This window comes from Vairimorpha ceranae (assembly GCF_000988165.1).
Source record: "Vairimorpha ceranae strain PA08 1199 chromosome Unknown NODE_67, whole genome shotgun sequence".
NCBI classification, from domain to species: domain Eukaryota; kingdom Fungi; phylum Microsporidia; family Nosematidae; genus Vairimorpha; species Vairimorpha ceranae.
Window position 1 is genome coordinate 1 of NW_020169362.1, and position 21,086 is coordinate 21,086.

The 21,086-nt window shown below is 24.7% G+C and overlaps 9 protein-coding genes across 9 annotated transcripts; 3 read left to right on the forward strand and 6 right to left on the reverse strand.

Annotated features, from left to right (window-relative positions):
• Positions 1–5,882: 5,882 nt before the first annotated feature.
• On the forward strand, positions 5,883–6,473 carry AAJ76_670005883 (yip1-domain-containing protein; the record flags this gene model as incomplete). Its single annotated transcript, XM_024476219.1, has 1 exon — positions 5,883–6,473. The coding sequence occupies one exon, from the start codon at positions 5,883–5,885 to the stop codon at positions 6,471–6,473; it is 591 nt and encodes a 196-aa protein (XP_024330216.1).
• Positions 6,474–6,993: 520 nt separating this feature from the next.
• AAJ76_670007497 (vacuolar import and degradation protein) lies at positions 6,994–7,497 on the reverse strand (the record flags this gene model as incomplete). Its single annotated transcript, XM_024476220.1, has 1 exon — positions 6,994–7,497. The coding sequence occupies one exon, from the start codon at positions 7,495–7,497 to the stop codon at positions 6,994–6,996; it is 504 nt and encodes a 167-aa protein (XP_024330217.1).
• A 711-nt stretch (positions 7,498–8,208) lies between these two features.
• On the reverse strand, positions 8,209–10,761 carry AAJ76_6700010761 (ubiquitin carboxy-terminal hydrolase; the record flags this gene model as incomplete). The annotated part of the gene is made up of 1 exon (XM_024476212.1): positions 8,209–10,761. The coding sequence occupies one exon, from the start codon at positions 10,759–10,761 to the stop codon at positions 8,209–8,211; it is 2,553 nt and encodes an 850-aa protein (XP_024330218.1).
• A 1,377-nt stretch (positions 10,762–12,138) lies between these two features.
• AAJ76_6700012139 (synaptobrevin vamp-like protein) lies at positions 12,139–12,666 on the forward strand (the record flags this gene model as incomplete). The annotated part of the gene is made up of 1 exon (XM_024476213.1): positions 12,139–12,666. The coding sequence occupies one exon, from the start codon at positions 12,139–12,141 to the stop codon at positions 12,664–12,666; it is 528 nt and encodes a 175-aa protein (XP_024330219.1).
• Positions 12,667–12,757: 91 nt separating this feature from the next.
• On the reverse strand, positions 12,758–13,465 carry AAJ76_6700013465 (hypothetical protein; the record flags this gene model as incomplete). The annotated part of the gene is made up of 1 exon (XM_024476214.1): positions 12,758–13,465. The coding sequence occupies one exon, from the start codon at positions 13,463–13,465 to the stop codon at positions 12,758–12,760; it is 708 nt and encodes a 235-aa protein (XP_024330220.1).
• Positions 13,466–14,388: 923 nt separating this feature from the next.
• On the reverse strand, positions 14,389–15,327 carry AAJ76_6700015327 (hypothetical protein; the record flags this gene model as incomplete). The annotated part of the gene is made up of 1 exon (XM_024476215.1): positions 14,389–15,327. One exon carries the CDS (start codon positions 15,325–15,327, stop codon positions 14,389–14,391), a length of 939 nt encoding a protein of 312 aa, XP_024330221.1.
• Positions 15,328–16,289: 962 nt separating this feature from the next.
• On the forward strand, positions 16,290–16,601 carry AAJ76_6700016290 (hypothetical protein; the record flags this gene model as incomplete). The annotated part of the gene is made up of 1 exon (XM_024476216.1): positions 16,290–16,601. One exon carries the CDS (start codon positions 16,290–16,292, stop codon positions 16,599–16,601), a length of 312 nt encoding a protein of 103 aa, XP_024330222.1.
• Positions 16,602–18,051: 1,450 nt separating this feature from the next.
• Positions 18,052–18,771, reverse strand: AAJ76_6700018771 (hypothetical protein; the record flags this gene model as incomplete). The annotated part of the gene is made up of 1 exon (XM_024476217.1): positions 18,052–18,771. The coding sequence occupies one exon, from the start codon at positions 18,769–18,771 to the stop codon at positions 18,052–18,054; it is 720 nt and encodes a 239-aa protein (XP_024330223.1).
• A 770-nt stretch (positions 18,772–19,541) lies between these two features.
• AAJ76_6700020228 (hypothetical protein) lies at positions 19,542–20,228 on the reverse strand (the record flags this gene model as incomplete). The annotated part of the gene is made up of 1 exon (XM_024476218.1): positions 19,542–20,228. The coding sequence occupies one exon, from the start codon at positions 20,226–20,228 to the stop codon at positions 19,542–19,544; it is 687 nt and encodes a 228-aa protein (XP_024330224.1).
• Between the last annotated feature and the right edge of the window lie 858 nt (positions 20,229–21,086).

The window sequence follows — 21,086 nt, forward strand, 5'->3', positions numbered from 1 at the left end:
AACCAGTTGTAGGCGAACAAAATTTTGTAATTTACTGATGTAGCAAAAAAGAGAGACAGAGGAGACATTCACTTTTTCATTCAGTGATACTTTAACCAAGGTAATTAACCTAATTTATTTTTTAGTCTTGGATTTAAATTATAATCAAATTTATCAGACTTTATTTATTGCTGACACAACAATAGCAGATAGAAAAAACTTCTGTTAGATTGTTACAAAAAATATTTGTATGAAAGGTCTGTATTACTAGGAGGAAAAAATATAATTGTAGAAGTTGGTTAAACGTTCTGTTAAGGCGTGGTGTTATAAAAAATCCAACCATTACAGATGACTTATTAAGATATACTGTTTGGATTGTCGGATGTGTTGGCCGATCAAATTTACGCAACCTTCTTTGTGTAGAGTTGAAAATAGAACAATATTGCCTTTAACAGATGTTTTAAGGAACGTAAAGTAATTACCAGGAATGCAGCCGGCTGAGAGGAAGATTTCTATCGCACTAAGTATATGCGGGCATATTCCTGACGTTCCGTGAGATTTAGAACGAGAAGACGTGTTATTGAAATATAGTTTATTTACAATTGCCCGGCATATTCTTCAAAAACTATCTTTTCTCGATCTTCTGGACTCATCAATTCTTGGATTGTCTCTTTGTGTATACATTTTTGGGGTTCAGGGGAATTTTTTTTTAGGCTTATTTGTTCACACAACAAAATTAATTAACAAACAAACAAAGATTAAAGAAGAAACATGTGGTAATAAAATACTACCACAGAATGTAATTTTATTAAATAGTGTACATCACACTGGTGGTTTTGTCTCCTACCTTGTAGTTGCTTGTAATCATAATCGCCATGTAGTGAATCATTCAGAGGGATTTCGTTCAATTGATTGCACACATACAAATTACATTGAAGGATTTTGGTCCTATCTAAAAAGTACAGTGGGGAAAGAAAATGGGGTGCAAAGAAATTTTATAGATGATTGGATTGCTCAGTATACCTTTAAGCGTATATTTTTAATGAATAAAAAATCCGAAAAATTTGCTCAGCGGTTTGTAAAAGTGTAAGGATTTTTTTGAATATAATCAATAATTTTTTTTGCTTTTTTCTAAAAATTCAAGGTATGCAAAAGTCGCTATAAAAGAACCCCATTTTAATTATAGTTTTGTTTTTCGTGTGTATTAGAAGTAATTTTTGTATTATAGTTTATTAATGTTTGTTTACTAACATTGATTAGTTATTAAAACAAATATAGATTAAAAAGTAAACATTGACGACCAAACATATAAATACAAAACATAATTCTAAACTTCTTAAATTTCCACAAATACGTTGAGGACAATTAACATTATTCTTTTAAAATCTTTTTGGTATTGACAGAAAAATTATTATTTTAGGTGGAAAAAACTGACTATTTCCCATTATAACTCACTTTTGTAAAATATAAAAAACAGAAAACATATTTATTTTTAGAGTTTATTTTCATTATATAATTGATTGACACGAATAATTACGATCAATAATTCATTAAAGATTTTGTTTTTATCAGTGCAAACCTTCCTAATTTAATCTCATATAAATAACCCTGTAAAAGATGTTCAGATCTTCCAAACTGCTCTCTTAAGGGTTTTTTGCAATGCCATCCAACATGTCTCAATGTTTTGTGTATGCGTTAATGAATTTAAAGAATTAACGAAATTTTTGAATGATTAATAAAAGAATATACATAATTAAAATCGCTTTCTAAAAAAGAATAAGCGGCCTTCTTATAACTAATTATATGTAAACAGGAAGAATATATTTCTTAATTATTGGTTCTAAAGTTGATCTTGTTCTATCGGGTACCAAAAATAATCAAGCAGTGCAAGTTCTTCCTTCTACATCTCCAGAACCCCAATGCTGCTGTCTATAACGTTTTTCGATGATATTTACGTTTGAAAAATAAAGATTTGTCAATCTCAACTATCTTCAAAAAACCACCAATTTTGTTATTACATCTCAAATAAATTATCTATAATATTTCACGCATTAGAAAACACCAATCTAAATTATGTTCTTACTAAGAGCAAGTTCATTATTTATTTTAATCGTAAATCTTTTCTACTCCAAAAATATAAAAAGAGAAAATTGTTCTGAGAGGTTTTTAAAATCATTAAAGAAACTTCATGATCGTACTGATAGCTGTAATCGTTTTTCATGTTTATTGCATACCCAAACATATCCACCTACATAATGTTTATTAGAAATTAGATTCATAAACTCGTCACACAATGAACAATTCATTCTATTTTCTAGTAATCCTAATTTTACTAAAAACTGTAACATAAGAAATTTGACCTAGCAAAAGAATCATAAATATAAATTGTTGTAAAATTTAGACTGAAAACAACTTCAAAGTTAGTATTTATGCAATTATCCTCATTTTCAAAAAAAATGTACTTTCTTTCTTTTTTCACCATTTTAATAGGTTAAAAAGATTTTTTTTATATTTTACAAAAGTGTGTTATTTTGACAAAGGTAAGTTATAATAAGAGTTTACCGATATTTAGGTGTTTGGAATCCAGAATACATCTATATCTCTGGCAAGATATTACGTATAGATCGTTCCAAATCGAAGTGCAATATCCTGTTACTAATTATTGGGCAAATGTGCATGGCGGGAACGATAATTCTCTCGGATGAATGGGCAGGATATATAAACATTAAAAGACCTTTGGCTTTAGACATTAGGTAGTTAGTCAAAAATTGTATTTTGTAGATCCCGTTACTGGAAAGAATACCCAAAAGATTGAATCCTCTGGAAAATATTATCTTTTACCCCTTTTTGTGTATTTATATATTTCGGGCAAATAACCGACCAAATCCCAAAATTCTTTACGCCCAAAAATACTGTGTACATTTCTTTTTTGCTTATTCCATATCGCTGTTCTGTACGCAAGAATTTTTTTGATACACATTGTATTGAAACCAATCATTTATATCATTCTTTTGTAGCAAATCGGCTCTCATGCTGTAATTATTTGCGTCCTTTCTTAAAAGAAATTCTTTTTTATAATTTGCTATTTAAAATTTTTCTTACAATCTCTTTCAACCTATTAAATTCTTTTCCATGTCGTCAGTCCATTCAAATTGTTTATTTTTGCCTATTAAAGCATCTGTCATGTGCTGTGTAAGATCCGCGTAGTCCTTAATAAAATTTTCTAGTCATACAGTTAATCCTAACAACCTTCTTAATTCTAAAATATTCTTTAGAATAGAGAATTCAAATGTTTCGTTCTGTTTAATTTCAAATCGAGTGATTTCTTACGTGTTTAAAGTAACACTTAACAATTTAATAATTTTTGCCAAAGTTGTAATTTTCCAATATTTACTCTCATTTTACTTTGTTTCCATCGTTCAATACACTCTATAAGTAAGCCCATCATGTTTTTTTTTGAAGCCCGATTAAAAGATCTCACCGTAAGAGTGAAAAAAATAAAATTTAATAATTTTTTATTTATTTTTTAATCTGTACAGTGAAATCTTTTAGCAGAAGTTTAATAAGGGTCTACTATACTATATCATAAAAGATAAGGAAAATTTTATTTATTTTTTATCACTTTTTTTTTAATTTGTAAAGTTCTTTGTATTTTTTATTAACAAAAAATAACACAAATATTAAGTTTATTTCTGTAAGAACAGTACAATATTTTTTACATTATCATTTAATTTTATCAAATAATTTAAATCATAGAGTAGTGACTATCACAAAATTTAATTATTGATAAGTAGTGTATTTTTTAGTTTTGAACAATACATGCAAGTCCAAAGACATAATGCAGATTGAGAAAAAAGAATGCACTAAAGCCTATTTCCGGGTAATTCTATTTTTTTCGACTCTTTACTCAGGAATGCGCCCTAATCTGAGATTTTTTTTAACTCCCAGGTTTATAATTTTTCAGAAGGCCTAAAGGAATAAGATTTATGATTTTTATAAACTTAAAAGATGCAATAGAATAGTGTGATTTTTGTATTTTTTGATATTAATAAAAGATGTGATAAGTGTAAATCGAAAATGCGAATAGAGTATGATGAAGCCTATGTAAATTTTCATCGGTTAAAATGTATAAATTGTGATTGTACAAAATCAATCTTATTGTCAAAAGGGTTTAAAATAAGCGACTCAAGTATACAGCTTAATGAATACTCGTTTATTATCTATTCTTGGCTTGAAAAAAATTATGAATACAACATGGCCGAAAACTCTAATGTATCTCTAATTCCATTAAGAGAATTAAAAGGCTAATAATTAATGTTGTTACGAAGGATAATAAGAAGAACAAGATAAAACTGGGAGACGATCATCTTATTCAGGTCGACGAAAGCATAATTGTTAAAAGCAAGCTTCACAAATCTCCCTCCGAAAAGAGTAATAAAATATAGAGAGGGACCTGGTTCTTGGGGGTTTTGAAAAAGTTTTAAGAAAGCTTGTTTTAAAGATAATTCCAAATATAAAAAAAAACATTTTTAAAATTTTTTTAAAAAGTATATATATTTTTATTTCACTGTAGAAAACAGATGGCCATACTTCCTATCCATACGCTATGGCAAATATTGAATGCAATCATATTGTTGTTAATCATGAATTAGGATTTGCAAATGAAGAAAGACACCATAATAATTTGATAGAAGTAGAATGGTCTTTATTTAAATCTGACATTAAAACAAGAAAGGATGTTCTAGGATTTGCAATTCCTGGCTACGTTTAGGAATACCAATGAAGAAAAAATAACATTGATGGCCATGATAGAGAAGACACAGTCAAAGTCTTTTCAAAGTTGCTTGGATTATTGTTTAAAAAAAATAAATGTTTTGTTTTAAAAAAGCTTTTTTTTATGAAAAAACCTACTTACCTAACATAATCAGCATTCTAGTAGTTTGAAAATTTCAGAACATTTTTTTTTCATAGCCCCCCTTGTGACCAAAGATTAGCCGGCCTTAGGCCTTAGAGCTCAATATTAACCATACTTTCTCATCAATATTTGAAGTTTATAGCTTTTATATCCTTTGATGAAAATACTTTTTTTAATGTAGATGTAGGAAAATTTAGAGACCAAGCAAAACTTAAAAGGTCACAAACAGCATTAAAACTTTAAGCAAACCATATTTTTTTAGTAGCAGAATCGCAAAAGATATTTGATTATTAAAATTTACCTTCTATCAAGGCACGTCCTGTTTTTTGTGTTAAGCAATCATTATGATACATCAAAACATAGTAGTTCAAAATTCGGCTCTTTTTTGAGTGTTTTAAAATTTATAATCTTTTTACTAAAAATTATATAAATTTTACTAATTTTTTATTAAAATTTTCCTAACCAGCCTTCAAATCAATACTTCATTTCATATTTCTTTATACCTCTTTTTTAATTTCTTTCTTTTTTTATTTGTGAAATAACATTAAAATAATATATATTTCTACAATTGCAAAAAAATACTTCACTTTTTTAGACTCATCAACCATCTCTTTCAGTGTCGCATATTCTTGCTTATTGTCGCAAAATAAGTTTTTTGTTGCTTAAAATTTGTTTCTCCTTTCCTCAAGTTTCCAAAAAATCACCATTTCTTACTTTGCAAAATTTCTCTCTTTATAACACTCCTTACAATAATTTTTGTTACTGCTAAAAGACCTGTGCCACAATTTTATTCTATCACTATCAATATTTAAAACTTTTAATTATCTATGATAATCCAGCTAAATATGACCTTCTTCACACCTAGCTTTAGTTTTCATTTGTAATCTTTTTTTTAATATCCCTTTATATAAGTGTTTTGCATAACTGGGGTTAATTTTTAATAAGCTTTTTCATTTTATTTGTATTTTTAAATATCTCTACCCTTTTTATGGAATTTGAAGATTTGAAAGAACAGTACGTTGATAAAATAGATATACGATCAGCTTTTACAGGACATTTAAGTGGAGATAAACCTTTATTGGAAGAACTTGGCATAGATTTTGGGATTATTAGAAAGGAATCATCTCTTATATTTAAGATTTTCACACCATCATCTTTTGATTGTGTAGTAAGTTCTGATGTCACTGGACCTTTTGTTAATATCATTGCTTTTTCTTTATGTTTACTTTTAAATTATAAAATGCATTTTAGATACATTTATTCTATATCCTTATTTTCAATATTTTCTACGTATCTTTTACTTAATGTTATGGATCTAGTAGATATTAAATTACTAGAGTGTTGTTCCGTTTTGGGATATTCATTTACACCAATTGTAATGTTTTCGTTTCTTAACATTTTTACAAAATGGCTGCCTATAAAATGTAGAATATTTTTTGGAATTATTTTTGCCTTGTGGTCAGCTTATACCGCTTCTTTTGTATTTGTTAGGTATCTTAATGTAAGTAATAAGCAATTTCTTATTCTATACCCTTTATTTATTACTTATATATGTTTTGCAATAATTGTAGTATTTTAAAATAAATATTTTTTACTTTTTATGCCTTCAATTATGATTAATGCAAATTTACTAAATATATTGTAAAGCAATAAATTTGTATTAATTTTAACAAATTTAATTTAATAAGGTAGAGAATTTTTAAATGACTCAAAAGTTTTAAAATTTTAATCTTTTTTAAGTAATTTTACTAAAGTTACTTATATTCCAGTTTTTATAAATTTACTTCTTAATTATAATAATTAATAGAAGGATTCCAAACGTTATTAATAATAATTTTACGCTCTTAACAATACTGAGATTTGATAAAAAAACAAGGTATAATGAAGTGTAACATAATAATATAAATAACTGTGATGTATATGTAACCTGAAAATGTTGTGTGTGCTAAAAGTAATCTGACGAACTGGCGTTTCTACAATAAGAATAACTCAATACACAACAAACATTAAATAATGATGTATAACAATATAGTAATTATATTATAAAAATTTATAATTTCTATATATTTATTTTAAGTCTTTTTAATAAAATATTAAGTTTAAACAAAACATGCTACCCCTTTGGTTCTCTCATTAATTCTTTCTAGTAATATTTCTTGTGATAAATTTCTATTTTCATTTTTATATAAATAGTGCCCAATAAAGCAGTCTAAATTTTTACAGTAACAGCAATAATAACATCCATCTATAGAAGCATCAGATGTATTATAAGAAGCATCTGGAAGTATAAAAAGCTCTTTCATTTTTAAATAAATGTAATTTGAATATTTAAAAGAATAACTGTCAGAATATCCTGGTAACCTTTTCCAGTATTCTTTATCTTCACCTGTTTCTTCTGTGTAAAAAGGATGTAGATTGCCAATTATTAAAGCTTCAAAATATGTGGATAGTTTAATATACGTTTTATCTGAATTATAAATTTTAAAAGTTCCACATAGAACTTCTTCTACATAATTTATGTTGTCTATTTTCATTTCAATACAGAAGGAATTGTCAATCGATAGCTGCTCACCGACATATTTAGAGCCATTTTCAAAAATCATTTTTATCCTTTGTTTAATTCTTATATATGTCTCCTTTACTAAGAAGATCAAAAAAAACAGTTTAAAACCAATTAAGCGTTATACTTAATTAAATAGATATTAAAATATACAACCAATATTTTTTAATAGTTTACATTTTAATTTAACATTTATATGAAATTTTTTATAAAGGGCTTATAAAAATGATAAAAATTACTAATAAAATTTTTAAGGGGAAATAAAGGATAAAAGTGATTTATACAACGAGAATTCCACTAATACTTATGTGTTTACTAGATTAATTTTTGTCACCACTAAAAATTAATCTTTTATATTTTACACAACCTATAATCATATTTAAAGACAAAAATATTTATTCTAAGAATCAAAAGCAAAATACATTAACTTTTAATTTTATATTGTTTATTAAAAATTAACTAGGGGTTAAATGTCTTACAGATAAATAATAATAATTACTAAATTTTACAACTTATACAGATACTTGTTTGTTATAAGAATGAATTATCGTACAATTGTAAATTTTTAACTTAGATAAAATTTTAATTATCATTTAAACCGATGAAAGATTATTTTGCCATTAGAGTCAAACCTTTATTTAGAAATAAATCATTAATGCTTTATAATAATCAGTTTTCTAAGAACAACGCAAAATATAAAATAATAAGACTATAAAAATATAAATACTTTTTAATAAAAATTTTTCAACGGCTTTTAATTTCTTTCGATTAAAATAAATGTTTCTTTGCTGCACTCATTTAAAATATCAGTATCATCTAAATCAACATATCCATTAAAATCGTATTTAACAAGTCTACTAAAAATTTTATATTCATTTCTAAAATCTTGTACAGTATGGTTATTAACAAATAAAAAGAAAGGATACCCTTTTATCTCATAATTACCAATAAAATATGCGACTTTTATAAAATTTGAATTGAAAGATTGAAAAAGATTCATTCCTTCACTAGTAAATGGTTCATCAAGCGAGTAATCTCTCAAATACAAAGTATCTTTTACAGCGTCAACAACACGTAAATTTTTTATATCCATTTCCATCGTGTAATCAGAAGATAAAAAAATCTTATAGAAATCTTTACCAGTAATATTTTTAGGAGCTATAAAGGGATGTATACAATTTATATTATTATAATCAGTTACTTCACCATAACCTAAATATATTAATTTATTATCTTTAATATCAATAGATACCATATTTTTTTCTAATGGAAGATATTCCAATACCACTGGATCAAAAGGACACAAAGAAATTTCTTCATTACAAAAAAAAGATCTGATTTTTTTTAATAAAAATTTACTTTCTAAATTACTAGGTAAAAATAAAGATATACAATTTTGTGAATCAATAAGAACATTGACACACATTCTAGACGAAAAGTCTTTATAAAAACATTCAAGTGATGTGGTATGTGTATTTTTGACAACTATAAAAATATCACCATGCTCAATATCATCATTAATATTAAATTTGTGCACTTTTTTATATAAAAAATCTTCTTTATATAAAACAAAATCTGAAATTCTTACATTATCTTCTATTTTCTTATGTATATTATTATTAACGATAGCAATGAATGATAAATATAGATTCTCTGGAATAGTATCTTTAAACCAAATATCATCCTTAAAAATTTTTATAAAAACCAATTTTTGCTTTTTAAAATCAATATAATCATTTTTTTTATAAATAAAAAAATCTTTGCCGTCCAATAATTGATCGTCGGACAAATAGATAAGTTTATCATTCGCAACTTTAAATAAATAAAGTCGCTCGCGGCCTCCAATTTTATTTTTTAAAATCTTAACCGTATCACTGCCTTTAATTCTATACTCTTGATATCCAGTTAATGGATAATTATAAGAATCTAAATTATAAAAACCCGGACCTCGATAATTTTTTATATTATTAAATGTAATACATCTTATTTCTTTTTTTATATTCTGCTTATTAATTTCGTCTAATACCAAAGAATTAATTGTAATTTCTTCATCTAAAATATATAAATCTTTAATATAAATTAAGTAATATGCTGAAAAATCTTTTTTTTTCCTAAAAAGAGAATGTTTACCACCGAAATTCATATCCATTGCTTCTTCTTTAGGTACTTTAGTAACAACGTTATCATTAAATTTATACCACTGGTTATTCAAAAAAATATAAGAATAAAAATGTCCTTCATCGTGACCACCCTTATGAACAATCACAGAATATAACTTATAAGTAGTAGAAAAATTATTTACACAAAAATCCTTTAAATCTAGTATTTCGGGATATTTAAAAAAATCGTTAATTTTTGACGATTCGCCTGTCTCAAAATCAATACTAAATCTTTTTAACAGTACAAATAGAACTGGGGGTAAATCAGAAAATAAAACTCCTTTTTTAGCATTTACTAATCCATGGGTATCACATTTATATTTGTTTTCACCATTAAGAGTTTCTACGGCCGTAAATAATTTAAGAGAATCAATAAGATTTGATGCTAATTTATTATTACAAAAGTCCCTAATCTCTACTTGAATATCCTGAAAGCTTTCTTTAATTTCCCTGGTGCACCCGCAATCTGCATTTATAAAATTTACTACATGTCCTTGTATTAAATCCTCAACAATTTCTTTTTTAATATCTTTATTATCAATAAATCCGCCTTTTTTTGATTCTTTCTCAATTACATCAAATAAAACTTTTGAGAATTCGTGAATATCCTGGTGGAGAGTAACATCGTCAACCAAGTTCACGACAAATTCTGTAGGATCTACATATTCCTGATTTTGCATATTGAAAAATAATCTTTGTAAAAATAAGATTTTACCATTAGGATTACATCTATATATATCATTTCTAAATCTTTTAATATGGAATAAAGATTGTATTAAGGAGTTAATATAACAAGTAGCACCTAAATTTCTAAGTCCGCAAAAAGAAGTTTCTTCTTTAGAGTTATATTGATTTATAACACTCATAAAAAACTCAATATTAAATAGTGGCGATTTTTCCATCATAAACCCAAAATCATTAGAAAACTTTGAGAATTGATGTACACCTTCAATACGTCTTTCATTTATGGTTATTCTATAGTTTACATTTATATCAAAATAAATGGATCCTCTATAAATTAGATAAAAATAACAGTTATCTTTGTATGAATACAATATAGCATCAAATTGATGTGTATTACATTCGAATGTTTCTAATAGTGTGTAGTTCTTATTAGAAGGGGGAGATGATTTCCAACTGAAGTTCATAAAAAGGGATTAAAAAAAATGAAAATATAAAAAATTGAGATAAAAATACACCAATAAAAGATTTTAGAAAAAATGATGAGTAAAAAAAGTAAACTGAAATAAACGATTTAACAGATTTAAGGTTTGTATAATTAATATTTGTTTATTATTACACAATAAAATTTTTCAACTTTGGTAAAAAAGTAAAACATTGTATCAATGTACATTTGAAACTTCAAATATACAAGAGATTTACTTTAAACATTGCCTTAAAAAATAATATTATATTGTAAAAGATACATTATTGTATATAAATTTACTCTTTAATAGAGAATATATATACATTCTTATAAATTAAACTGTACAATTACAATATGCTATTTTAGTTTAAAAACACCATATTTTAACTGCTATTGTTCATATATAGTAAGTAACCATTATATTTAGTCTTGTGTAAAATATTAATAATATATTTACTGCCTTATACTGAACGTTTATATGATAAAAATTAGATAGCTATGTGTTAAATAAATACTATTTTTTATAAACAGGCGTATTTCTAGCAAACTCAATCGTAAAAAGGGTTTTTTATGTTAACAATCAAATCCAATTGTATTAAAGAAGTATAGGTTCAAAATTTTTAAAATGCACACGGAATAACAATACTGTTGAAGCTACTCAGAATGTCAAATATCTCACACATCATTGTTGTGAGATAGTTAACATGCCTAAATTTATAATATTATTTTTTTAATAAGGTATATTTTCTAACAACCACACTTAAGTAACTGTCATAGCCATCAATCTGTCCTCAAATCCAATGTCGATAAATGTCACAATATAATCGACTACTTAAACTATATATAATGTTACCAAAAATAAGGGATTCAAGAATTTAATACTAAAAATATTGACAGTAACTTAGGACAGTAAAAATGTAGACATGTCAATCAGCAGTATTGGGTTGATGGCTTTGACATGCCTGTTATATAAATAATGATTTGTAAATAAACCTATGTTTTATATCCCAACAGAAACAATAACATAGTTAACAATTCATACGCCTATTAAAATACTAATCTTTTCCATACACTTTTGCAAATTTAGTCATAAATTAGAAGCTTTTCGCCACTTTCTGCAAAAAACGTCGTTAAAGATTAAAAATTCTATCACCTTAATCACATATTGTACGTTTTTGCTAACACAATGTTTGTTTTTTAATATTATCGACAACTCGTCATCCGAAGATTTTCTTGCTTTAAAAATTTTTTATATCAAAATAATAATAACTGTATTATATTACTTCTTGTTATTTACTAAGAAGTACTTGTATCTGTTGTATATAGTGATTTAGCTTAGTTTATAAAATATTGCTAGTTTTTTTACCCCACATTTTTAATGCCATTGTATTCCCTTGTCGTAACAAACATACACACAGAAGAAGTTGCACAGAAACATTTTCACTTATCTGAGTTTTCCTATTTCCAGAGAAAACCCATTAGAGAATATATTATGATGATATCTAAAGAATTATCAAAAAGACTACAGACATATGATTTTCAAGTTTTTGAACAAAAATTTAACGAAATGACCATTACCGTTTTTGTTAAAATATACAACGAATATGCGTATGTTAGTTGTGGGAAGGAATATCCTGTAAATATTGCTAATAAATTTTTGAGTGAATGTAGGACATGTCACGATATTGAAGGGTTACTTAAAGATTACCAAAATCCTAAAGAACATGATATCCTTGATTCAATACAAAAAGATCTAAAAGAGACACGAGAAATTTCAGTTAAAACATTAAATAGCCTTTTAGAAAGGAATGAAAAGTTAGAAGATCTTGTTAAACGAAGTTCTGAATTATCTGTAAGTAGTAAAATATTCTATAAAGCTGCACACAAAAGAAATAAATGTTGTTAATTTATATTTTAAAAAATTAATATAAAAATATCGGTCATAAACTTTTATTACATTCTTAAAACAATTCATTAAATTTAACTACTTTTTTGGTTTATTTCTGTATGCTTCTGTTAAACCCACATACAGTAAAATCTTTAAAATTATCTACCTTCAATAAAATAACAGTATTTTTAGGTAATTCAGAGTACCGTATAGAATTAAGCATTTGTGCTAAAAGTTTTAAATCTCCTAATGATTTAATATTAAGCTTCTTAAATTCTTCAGAAACAAAAATGACATCATCTACTGTTTTCCTTTTACTTCCTAAATACTGTATTTTTACGATTAAATAATTTTTATAATTTTCAAAATCCTCTTCTACTATTGTAGATGCGATATCTGGTAACTTAACATCTTTATCACTATAAAATAATACTACTACAGTATTTAGAGATGTCCATTTGCTACAGTGTGTATTTATGTCTTTAGTGCTATTTTTATTGGCTTGAAGTAAAGAAATGGCTTCTGATTTATCAATAAAATAGAAACCAACAGATTTTCTATAAAATATTTGTAAAATACTAGCAGACATAATAATTGATGCGAAAAGTAGTGAAATTCGTACTGAATATTTATATCCTATAATGATATGACATATCGGCACAAAGAAAGAGACTGCAATTATTCCAGTAAATATTAATTTATAATTCATAATACTAGTGTCATAAATACATTCTGTAAATAACAATAAAATAAAGATGTAAAGAAAGCATCCAAATACAATAAAAAGTGAGAGAGATCTATTTTTATCAATCAACATACCCTTATTAAAAAAAATAACTTTTTAAAGAATAAGGAGAAAAATTTTACTTAAATTTACTTTTAAAAAATAAGTATATTGTAATAAATATTAGCCTTCTTTCACATCGAAATCAACATTTGTTAAAATTCGATTGGTTACTCAAAAAGTATAAAATTTAACTTTTAAAAAAGGGATGTTAGAATTTAACAGTAAATATAAGCTTTTTAGAATTTCTATGTATATTGTTAAGATTATTAATTAAGAAAATGTGTTACTATTTAAAATATAAAGGAATATAATATAAAGATTAGATATAAATTTATAAAAATGTAGTTTACTAGTTAATATTTGTAATTATAAATGTATTAGTGTACAGTTTACATATCTATTATCTTAAAAAATTAAATATTATTAACTTTTTCAACTGACAATTAATTAATTTTTTTGTGAGTGAATTGTAGGAGGACGGTCAGAACTTAGAATTTTACGTTATTTGTTCCCCAAAGCAAGTTAGCTTTATTTAGATAAATTGTTGTTGTAAGAATATTTTTTCTTGTACGGGCTTTGATGATAATTTTATTGCTCGGATTTAACTTTTCTTCAGTGATAATATTTTTTTAAGATTTTCAATGAATATTTTTATTTTACAAAATATTGTTTAACAAGTTTTGAAAAAGTAACTCGATTAGCGATTAAATTTTAATTTGTGGTTAACATCCACGTTTTAAGCTCTCATCTATAAATTTTGTACTAAAATAACATCAGCAAGTATTTTGTTAAAATTTGAGTATAAAATTAGTAGTAAATTTTTATACTTAAAATATTTGCGCAATCACTTTCTTACCAAACAACAGCTTGTTTTTTGACAAAAATTTACTATCTTTTGTTGTACATATTTTTCAATTAAATGTTAAAAAATTTTATTTTATAAAGTAACTGTTTTATGTATTTTCAGATAAATATCTTAAATAATTATAAACCCTTTCTTGTACTTCTGTCATATTTTCATTCGTTAATAATTTACTATTAAATTTTATAATTTCTTCTTCCGCTTTGTCAACATCCTGTTCTAAAATATTCACTGATTTCTTAAGTTCTTGTAATTTTTTTAAATTATTTTCTTTTATTATCTTATTTTTTTTCTTCTCATTTTTTACAAACTCGTCTTTATTTTCTATTTTTCTGTTAAATCCACAATTTACTAATTCGTCGTAATTATTAATTTTTAATAAAATAACAGTATTTTTATTAAATTTGGAATAATAAATAGAATGTAACATGTGTGCCAATAAGCTAAAATCTCCCATGTTTCTAATATCTAAATCATTTAAATCTCTTTCTATAAAAATAATATCTTCGGTAGATTGTCTTTTTTTTCCTTCTAAAAATATTGTATCTATCAAGTCTTTTTTACGGCTGTCTACATCTTCTTTAGTTAGTAAAGGCAGTAGACAACGATCATAATAAATATCTTTTTCACCGTACAGAAGTAAATTTACATGAAAGTTTGATGTCAACAAATTACCTATAGTATTTATATTTTTAGTATTATTTTGTTTAATCAATTTAATTAAAGCTACAGCAGTTGTGTCTTCTACATAATAAATGCCATAAGTAGTTTTAAATAGTGTTTGTAGCATAGAAGATATAAATATTAAATACGTACAGATACTTAGTGCACTAGACAAGCCTTCCTTTCCTATTAAAATATAAATAACTGGTATTGATATAGAAAATCCTACACAAGAAACATATACAGTCTTATAAGCTAATATCGAACAATCAAATAAGTATTCTGTACACAGTAATAAGCAACAGACATACAATATACATATTGATAATAAATACAACGGAGAGAGGTTATTCTTAAATTTTAACATACCCTTTAAATAAAAAAACTGATACAAAAAAAAGGAGAATTAATTAAAAAATGTTTTAATTTATACAATTAAATTTATTATTTCTGGTGTATAAAAGCATTTAAATGATAAAATTTTAATTTACAGAATATAAGCCGTTTATAAAATTTCTCAAAAAAACACCAAATATAAAAATTTTATGACATTTTTAAAAATACAACTCTTATAAAAATAAGTTTATTGTACAACAATAAATTGTCTTTATTTGTAAACAAAATATAGATCCAATTATTACCAGTTATTTATTTTTTTATACATCAAATATAAGAAATATTTATGTATCTTCATTACTTTTACAATTACATATTCCACAACTCATAATTGTAGAAGTTTTTGATGTGTTTAAAATTAAGTATTTTACAGAATTTAAAAAATCAACTAGGTAGTTAAAAATAATTTAAAATGTAAGGGTTAGCAAAATATTATATCTAATACAGAAACTTAATATTACAGGCATTTTAAATACAAATTTGATTTATTTTATAAATTAGAAAAATAAATTTTGACTTGTATAAAACGAAACTAGTCATAAAAACACGATATAAAAAGGTCATTATATGATTTATTTATTTTTTAAAAAAATTGCTTAGCTAAAAAGAATAAAATTAATTGAACGGTAATATTAAAATTTGTATTGTAAGTTTAGAATAGAAAAAATTGCTAATTTGTAAAACAAGCATGGTGATAGATAGTTAAGCAATGATAGCTGCCTTAAAATACAAATATAAAAATAAATAATTACAGAGTACTAAACTTTAAATAATTTTTTAAAGTGCTACATGATAAACAAATTTATTAAGAGGACACAAGCGGGGGAGCCAATTCATTAAAAAATTGTCTATAGAAGCATACGCTTTGAATGTTGGTTTAAGAGAGAGATATTTGAGGCCAGGAGGATTTATGAGACTAGGAGGATATTTGAGATGAGAAAGATATTTGAGGCTGGGAAAATTTTTAGGGCTAGAAGGATTTTTGAGACTAGGAGAATATTTGAGACTAGGAGGATATTTGAGATAAGAAAGATATTTGAGACTAGGAGAATATTTGAGACCAGAAGGATTGTTGAGATAAGAAAGATATTTGAGACTAGGAGAATATTTGAGACTAGGAGAATATTTGAAACGAGGAGGATTGTTGAGATTAGGAGGATTTTTAAAATGAGGAAGCTTTTTAAGGTTAGGAGGATACTTAAAATGAAAAAGCTTTTTGAGCTTAAGAGACTGTTTGAGGCATAGTGACTTTCGATCTAAGATATTTTATGCTATTAAAATTATTCACAATTTCTTTTACTTTGGGAGATAAGTAAAATATTTTGCTATAAGATTTTAAGGGCTAATGGGATAAAACATTTACTATAAATTTGACTGTTGGTTCTTTAGGTAATTTGTAATACATCTTGTTTGAGATTGTGTTTTCTGAATATACATGTTGTTATTATATAATTTTTTACTGGGTTGTGTATGTAATGGTTTCATATATTGGGTATTATTTAGGTGCAGTGATATACAATTATTAGAAATATTTTATGTCTGGTGGTGGTTCATAAGAAGCATTGATTATAAAATACTTACTATATAATACTATTATATCACCTATAGTACACAGTCCCGGTAGGGGCGGAGGCTTTAAAAATAACAAATCTACATCTTTTTTTAGTTTATGATTCCATTTTTCTTTTTTTGCACATTCAATAACACTCATAATTGCGTATTTCTTGCCTGTTAAGTTTTCTTTTGATATATATTCAAGATCAAATACATTTATCACTAATGATAAAATTAAGATCACTAAGAAATTTATGCTCATGGTTTCAAAAAAAAATTTTTATTTATACTTTTTTTTTATTGTTTACTTTTAGACCATCACTTTCTTAATTAAAATATTTGACAGTTAAAATACTAAATGTTTATTTTTATTTATAAAATGATAGTAAATGCTTTTTATTTTTATTTTTTTTTATTTTTGTAAACAATATATTTTTATATATTAAAAAAAATTAAAATTTAGAAAATGTTATAATAAAATTAATTCCATTTAATAATTATTTAGTTTATTGTATAGCATAATAAATTTATAAAAAGTAATCTTAAAATGAATTTAATAAATTATAATATTGTAAATATTATTTGTATATCATGAAAGCCTTTTAATGTAGTTTAAATAGATATTTAATTTATATAATAGCTAATTAAAATTATAATATTCATATTATTAAAAAAGGGTATTTATTATATTTATTTGTAATCTATTATAGTTTTTTTATGGCTTAAAAAATAAATCTAAATTTTTTAAAGATTTTAATCCTTCTTTTGTTTTTTCATACTTTTACTAGTTATATTAAAATTTATACTTTTTAAGCTAAAGATGTTTAAATTAAAATAATATAAATCACTACACAATTAAATTCCACAATATATAATTTTGTAAAATTAATTGAAAGTGAATATAAAATAAGTCATACTTAATAATTTAAAACCTTCTGAAAAAAAAACATTATAGAAAATTAAAACGATATTAAAGAAAAGTATAGAAATATCAGCATTAATTACTACAATACAAGTATTGTCTATTTAAAATCCCCTATTGTGCATGAGAAATAATTAATTAAATTTGCTATATAAAAAAATACTTTTTAAAAAACATGGTGTTATGTAAAAATACACAATATAAGATATCCCATTTATTTTATGGATTACTTGTTAATAGCTTATTTTCTGTACTCCTCTTAAATCCATTCTTTCCCAAATCATTTATATCATTTATAGGTATCAAAATAACCAAATTTTTAGAAAATTTAGAATAGAAAATAGATTGAAGCATTTTGCAATATTTTTTGAGATTTTCATCAAAAGAAATTTCAAAATCACTAGGAGCATCCAATTTAACTATGACTGGAACCTTAGGATTTTTATTCGACTTACACTTGTCACGTACTTGGTTTATAAAGTTTTTGCAAGTCTCGGAAATTTTTTTCTCATCCACTGCCTTTCCAGTATTTGAAGATTTGCCGATCTCATAAAAAAGTACTGATGTAGATTTTTTTTCTGTGTATGCTTTTACTGTATTGATTTTAGCATCATCATCATTTGCATTTATTATTGTATCTGCCTCAACCTTTTCTATCAGATAAAATCCTACTGAATGTTTCATAAGAAACATAACAATTGTCAGTCCTAAACAAATAACAAAGACACCACCAGATACGAGCAATGAGTACTTAGTAAATTTAAGAATTGTATAGCCTAAGGCAACACCGTGTAGAACTAGTATAAGTATTGGTAGCAAAAGAGATGCAGATAATAACGATTGATCAAATATCACTTCTGTTGCAAGCAATAACACGAACATTGCAGAAAGTCCTGTAGCTATAATCATTAATGAAATCTTTTTGGAGTGTAAATTCATAATTTAACGGTAAAAATTTCTATTTATATTTTTTACTAAAAAAATCAACCAATCAAAAAAACTTTAATAAAGGAAATAGGAGTAATTGTATATTCTGCATATAAATTGTAATAATAAAGTTTAAAAATTATAATTATCTTTTTTCTTTTTAAGTAAATTTGACTTTTCCTTTTTAGAACAATCAATAAATTTTAAAATCTAAATTACTATTATTAATTTAACTGATCTGCCTTTTTAAACTTTTTTTAGTTATTTTGTTTTTTAAGTTAAAATGGTAAATGAAGTCTATTTGCCTTTTTAACAGTTTAGTACGATAATTTTTTAATAAGTACTCTACCGTGATTTATATAACAATTTATTTAAACATATTGTAGGAATGGCTTAAACACATGTCAAAGTTATCTTCTATATCATGAGATGTCTGGCGTGTTGTGAGTTAAATAATTTATAATAAATAAGCCCATGTTTAATACCAACACATATAAATTAAAAATGTTGCGTATATTACTACACTTTTGTATTTTCAAGTAAAAATATTAAATAAATGATTACATAATTTTATATAAAACATCTTTTTATCTAATTTGTACAAATAATGTAATTAGTTATTAGTTTTTTAAATAAAATAAAAATAATTAATCTTTGTACATTCAAAGCAAAAAGTCTAAATGAATTGTGAACTTAATAAGAAGATAAATAAAAATAAATTATTTATATATTCAATAAAAATAGTTATATTAATGAAACCAAATTATTCTTAACTTTTAAAATCAACGTACAGTTACAGATTCAACATGTTGAATAGGTTTTCCAGATGAATCTGTAATACTTTCTATATTTTTTGATTTAACCAATATACTTACTTTATAACATCTAATGGGATTAAAATCTTTAACAATAAAAGGCTCATCTTCTTGTTTATCGAGAACAGAATTATTAATGGTAAATGGCCCATTTACTTTATTAAGACACGGGTTATCTTTTTCGCTAGAGATTTTACTGTGGTAAAAATCTTTTAAAAAAGATCCTGCCTGGTCTGAAATAGATGTCTTGCTTATTGTAAAAGGAACATTATTGGTCGAAATACCAGTAGTATTCTTTATTGTTTGTACATCATTATTTAAATTAATTTCTTGATCTATATTACTAAATCTACCTTCTACAGGTATTGTATCATTGCTTTTATTGTTAATTAAATGATTAGAGTTATTTGTATCATCACCTTCACCAGACCTTTTAAATTTAATAAAAATAATAGTAAATACCAATCCATATACAAGAAGTATAAGTATCAAACAAGCTAATTTATATTTCTTAATCCAGACTAATATACTAACACTAATTACTAACAATAAAATGTTAAAAGAAACAAATAATTGTGTAGTTAAAACGACCAGTAATACACTAAAAAGGAATCTTGGATTGTTTAAAAATCGAAAAAACTTATTATATTTCATATCCCTGCAATTACCAAATTATTTATATTTTTTAATTTCTCAAATATTTATTAATATAAATATTTCTTTCACAAAAATAGACTTATATTGAGACGCTTGACATGTGCAGGAATTGATTTTTTTGACAGCTTGTTTTTAAATTGGTGACGTGTGGGTTGGCTTAATTGTTTGATGATTTATAAAATAATGTAAAAATGTTTAAAACTTTTATTAGAAGCAGAAATAAAACAGTTTGTAATATAAATTTTTGTTTTAATATTAAATGTTTTTCAAAAGAACAATAAATTCTTAAAATAATAATCAAGAATTTTGTTATAATAAATTAAATGTGCTAAAATTATTAGAAATGCAATTTTTAATGTAAAAAAATTATTTACACAAAATTATAAATATTTTAATATATTTAAATAATAAATTAAAATATTTTCTGTTTAAATAAAATCCTAAAAGCAAGTAAAGACCACGAATCGTAGTAAACACTTGCATATAAAATGGCTTTTCTTGTAGCCCTAATTAAAATTACAAACATTAATAAACAAAATAAAATAATTAAAAAAAATCGTACGTCTGTTCAAAATAGTTTAGAAATTTCTCCTAGTCAAAAATGTGTGTTCCAGTACCAATATCATACTTGTCATTCGTAAATTCAACTATATTAAAAAAAAAAATAAAATAAAAAGTTATTGTTAAAAAATAAAAAATCAGCAACAGAAGAAAAACCACCAGGCCACCAAAAACTCCACTGTAAAAACAAAACATCAATATTGCGCTTACACGCCAGCATACCTTTACGGCCTTGCTTATAGGAGAAAAGAGCGTTCCCTTAGGATACAGAATCCTCGGTCTACTTAAAGACCA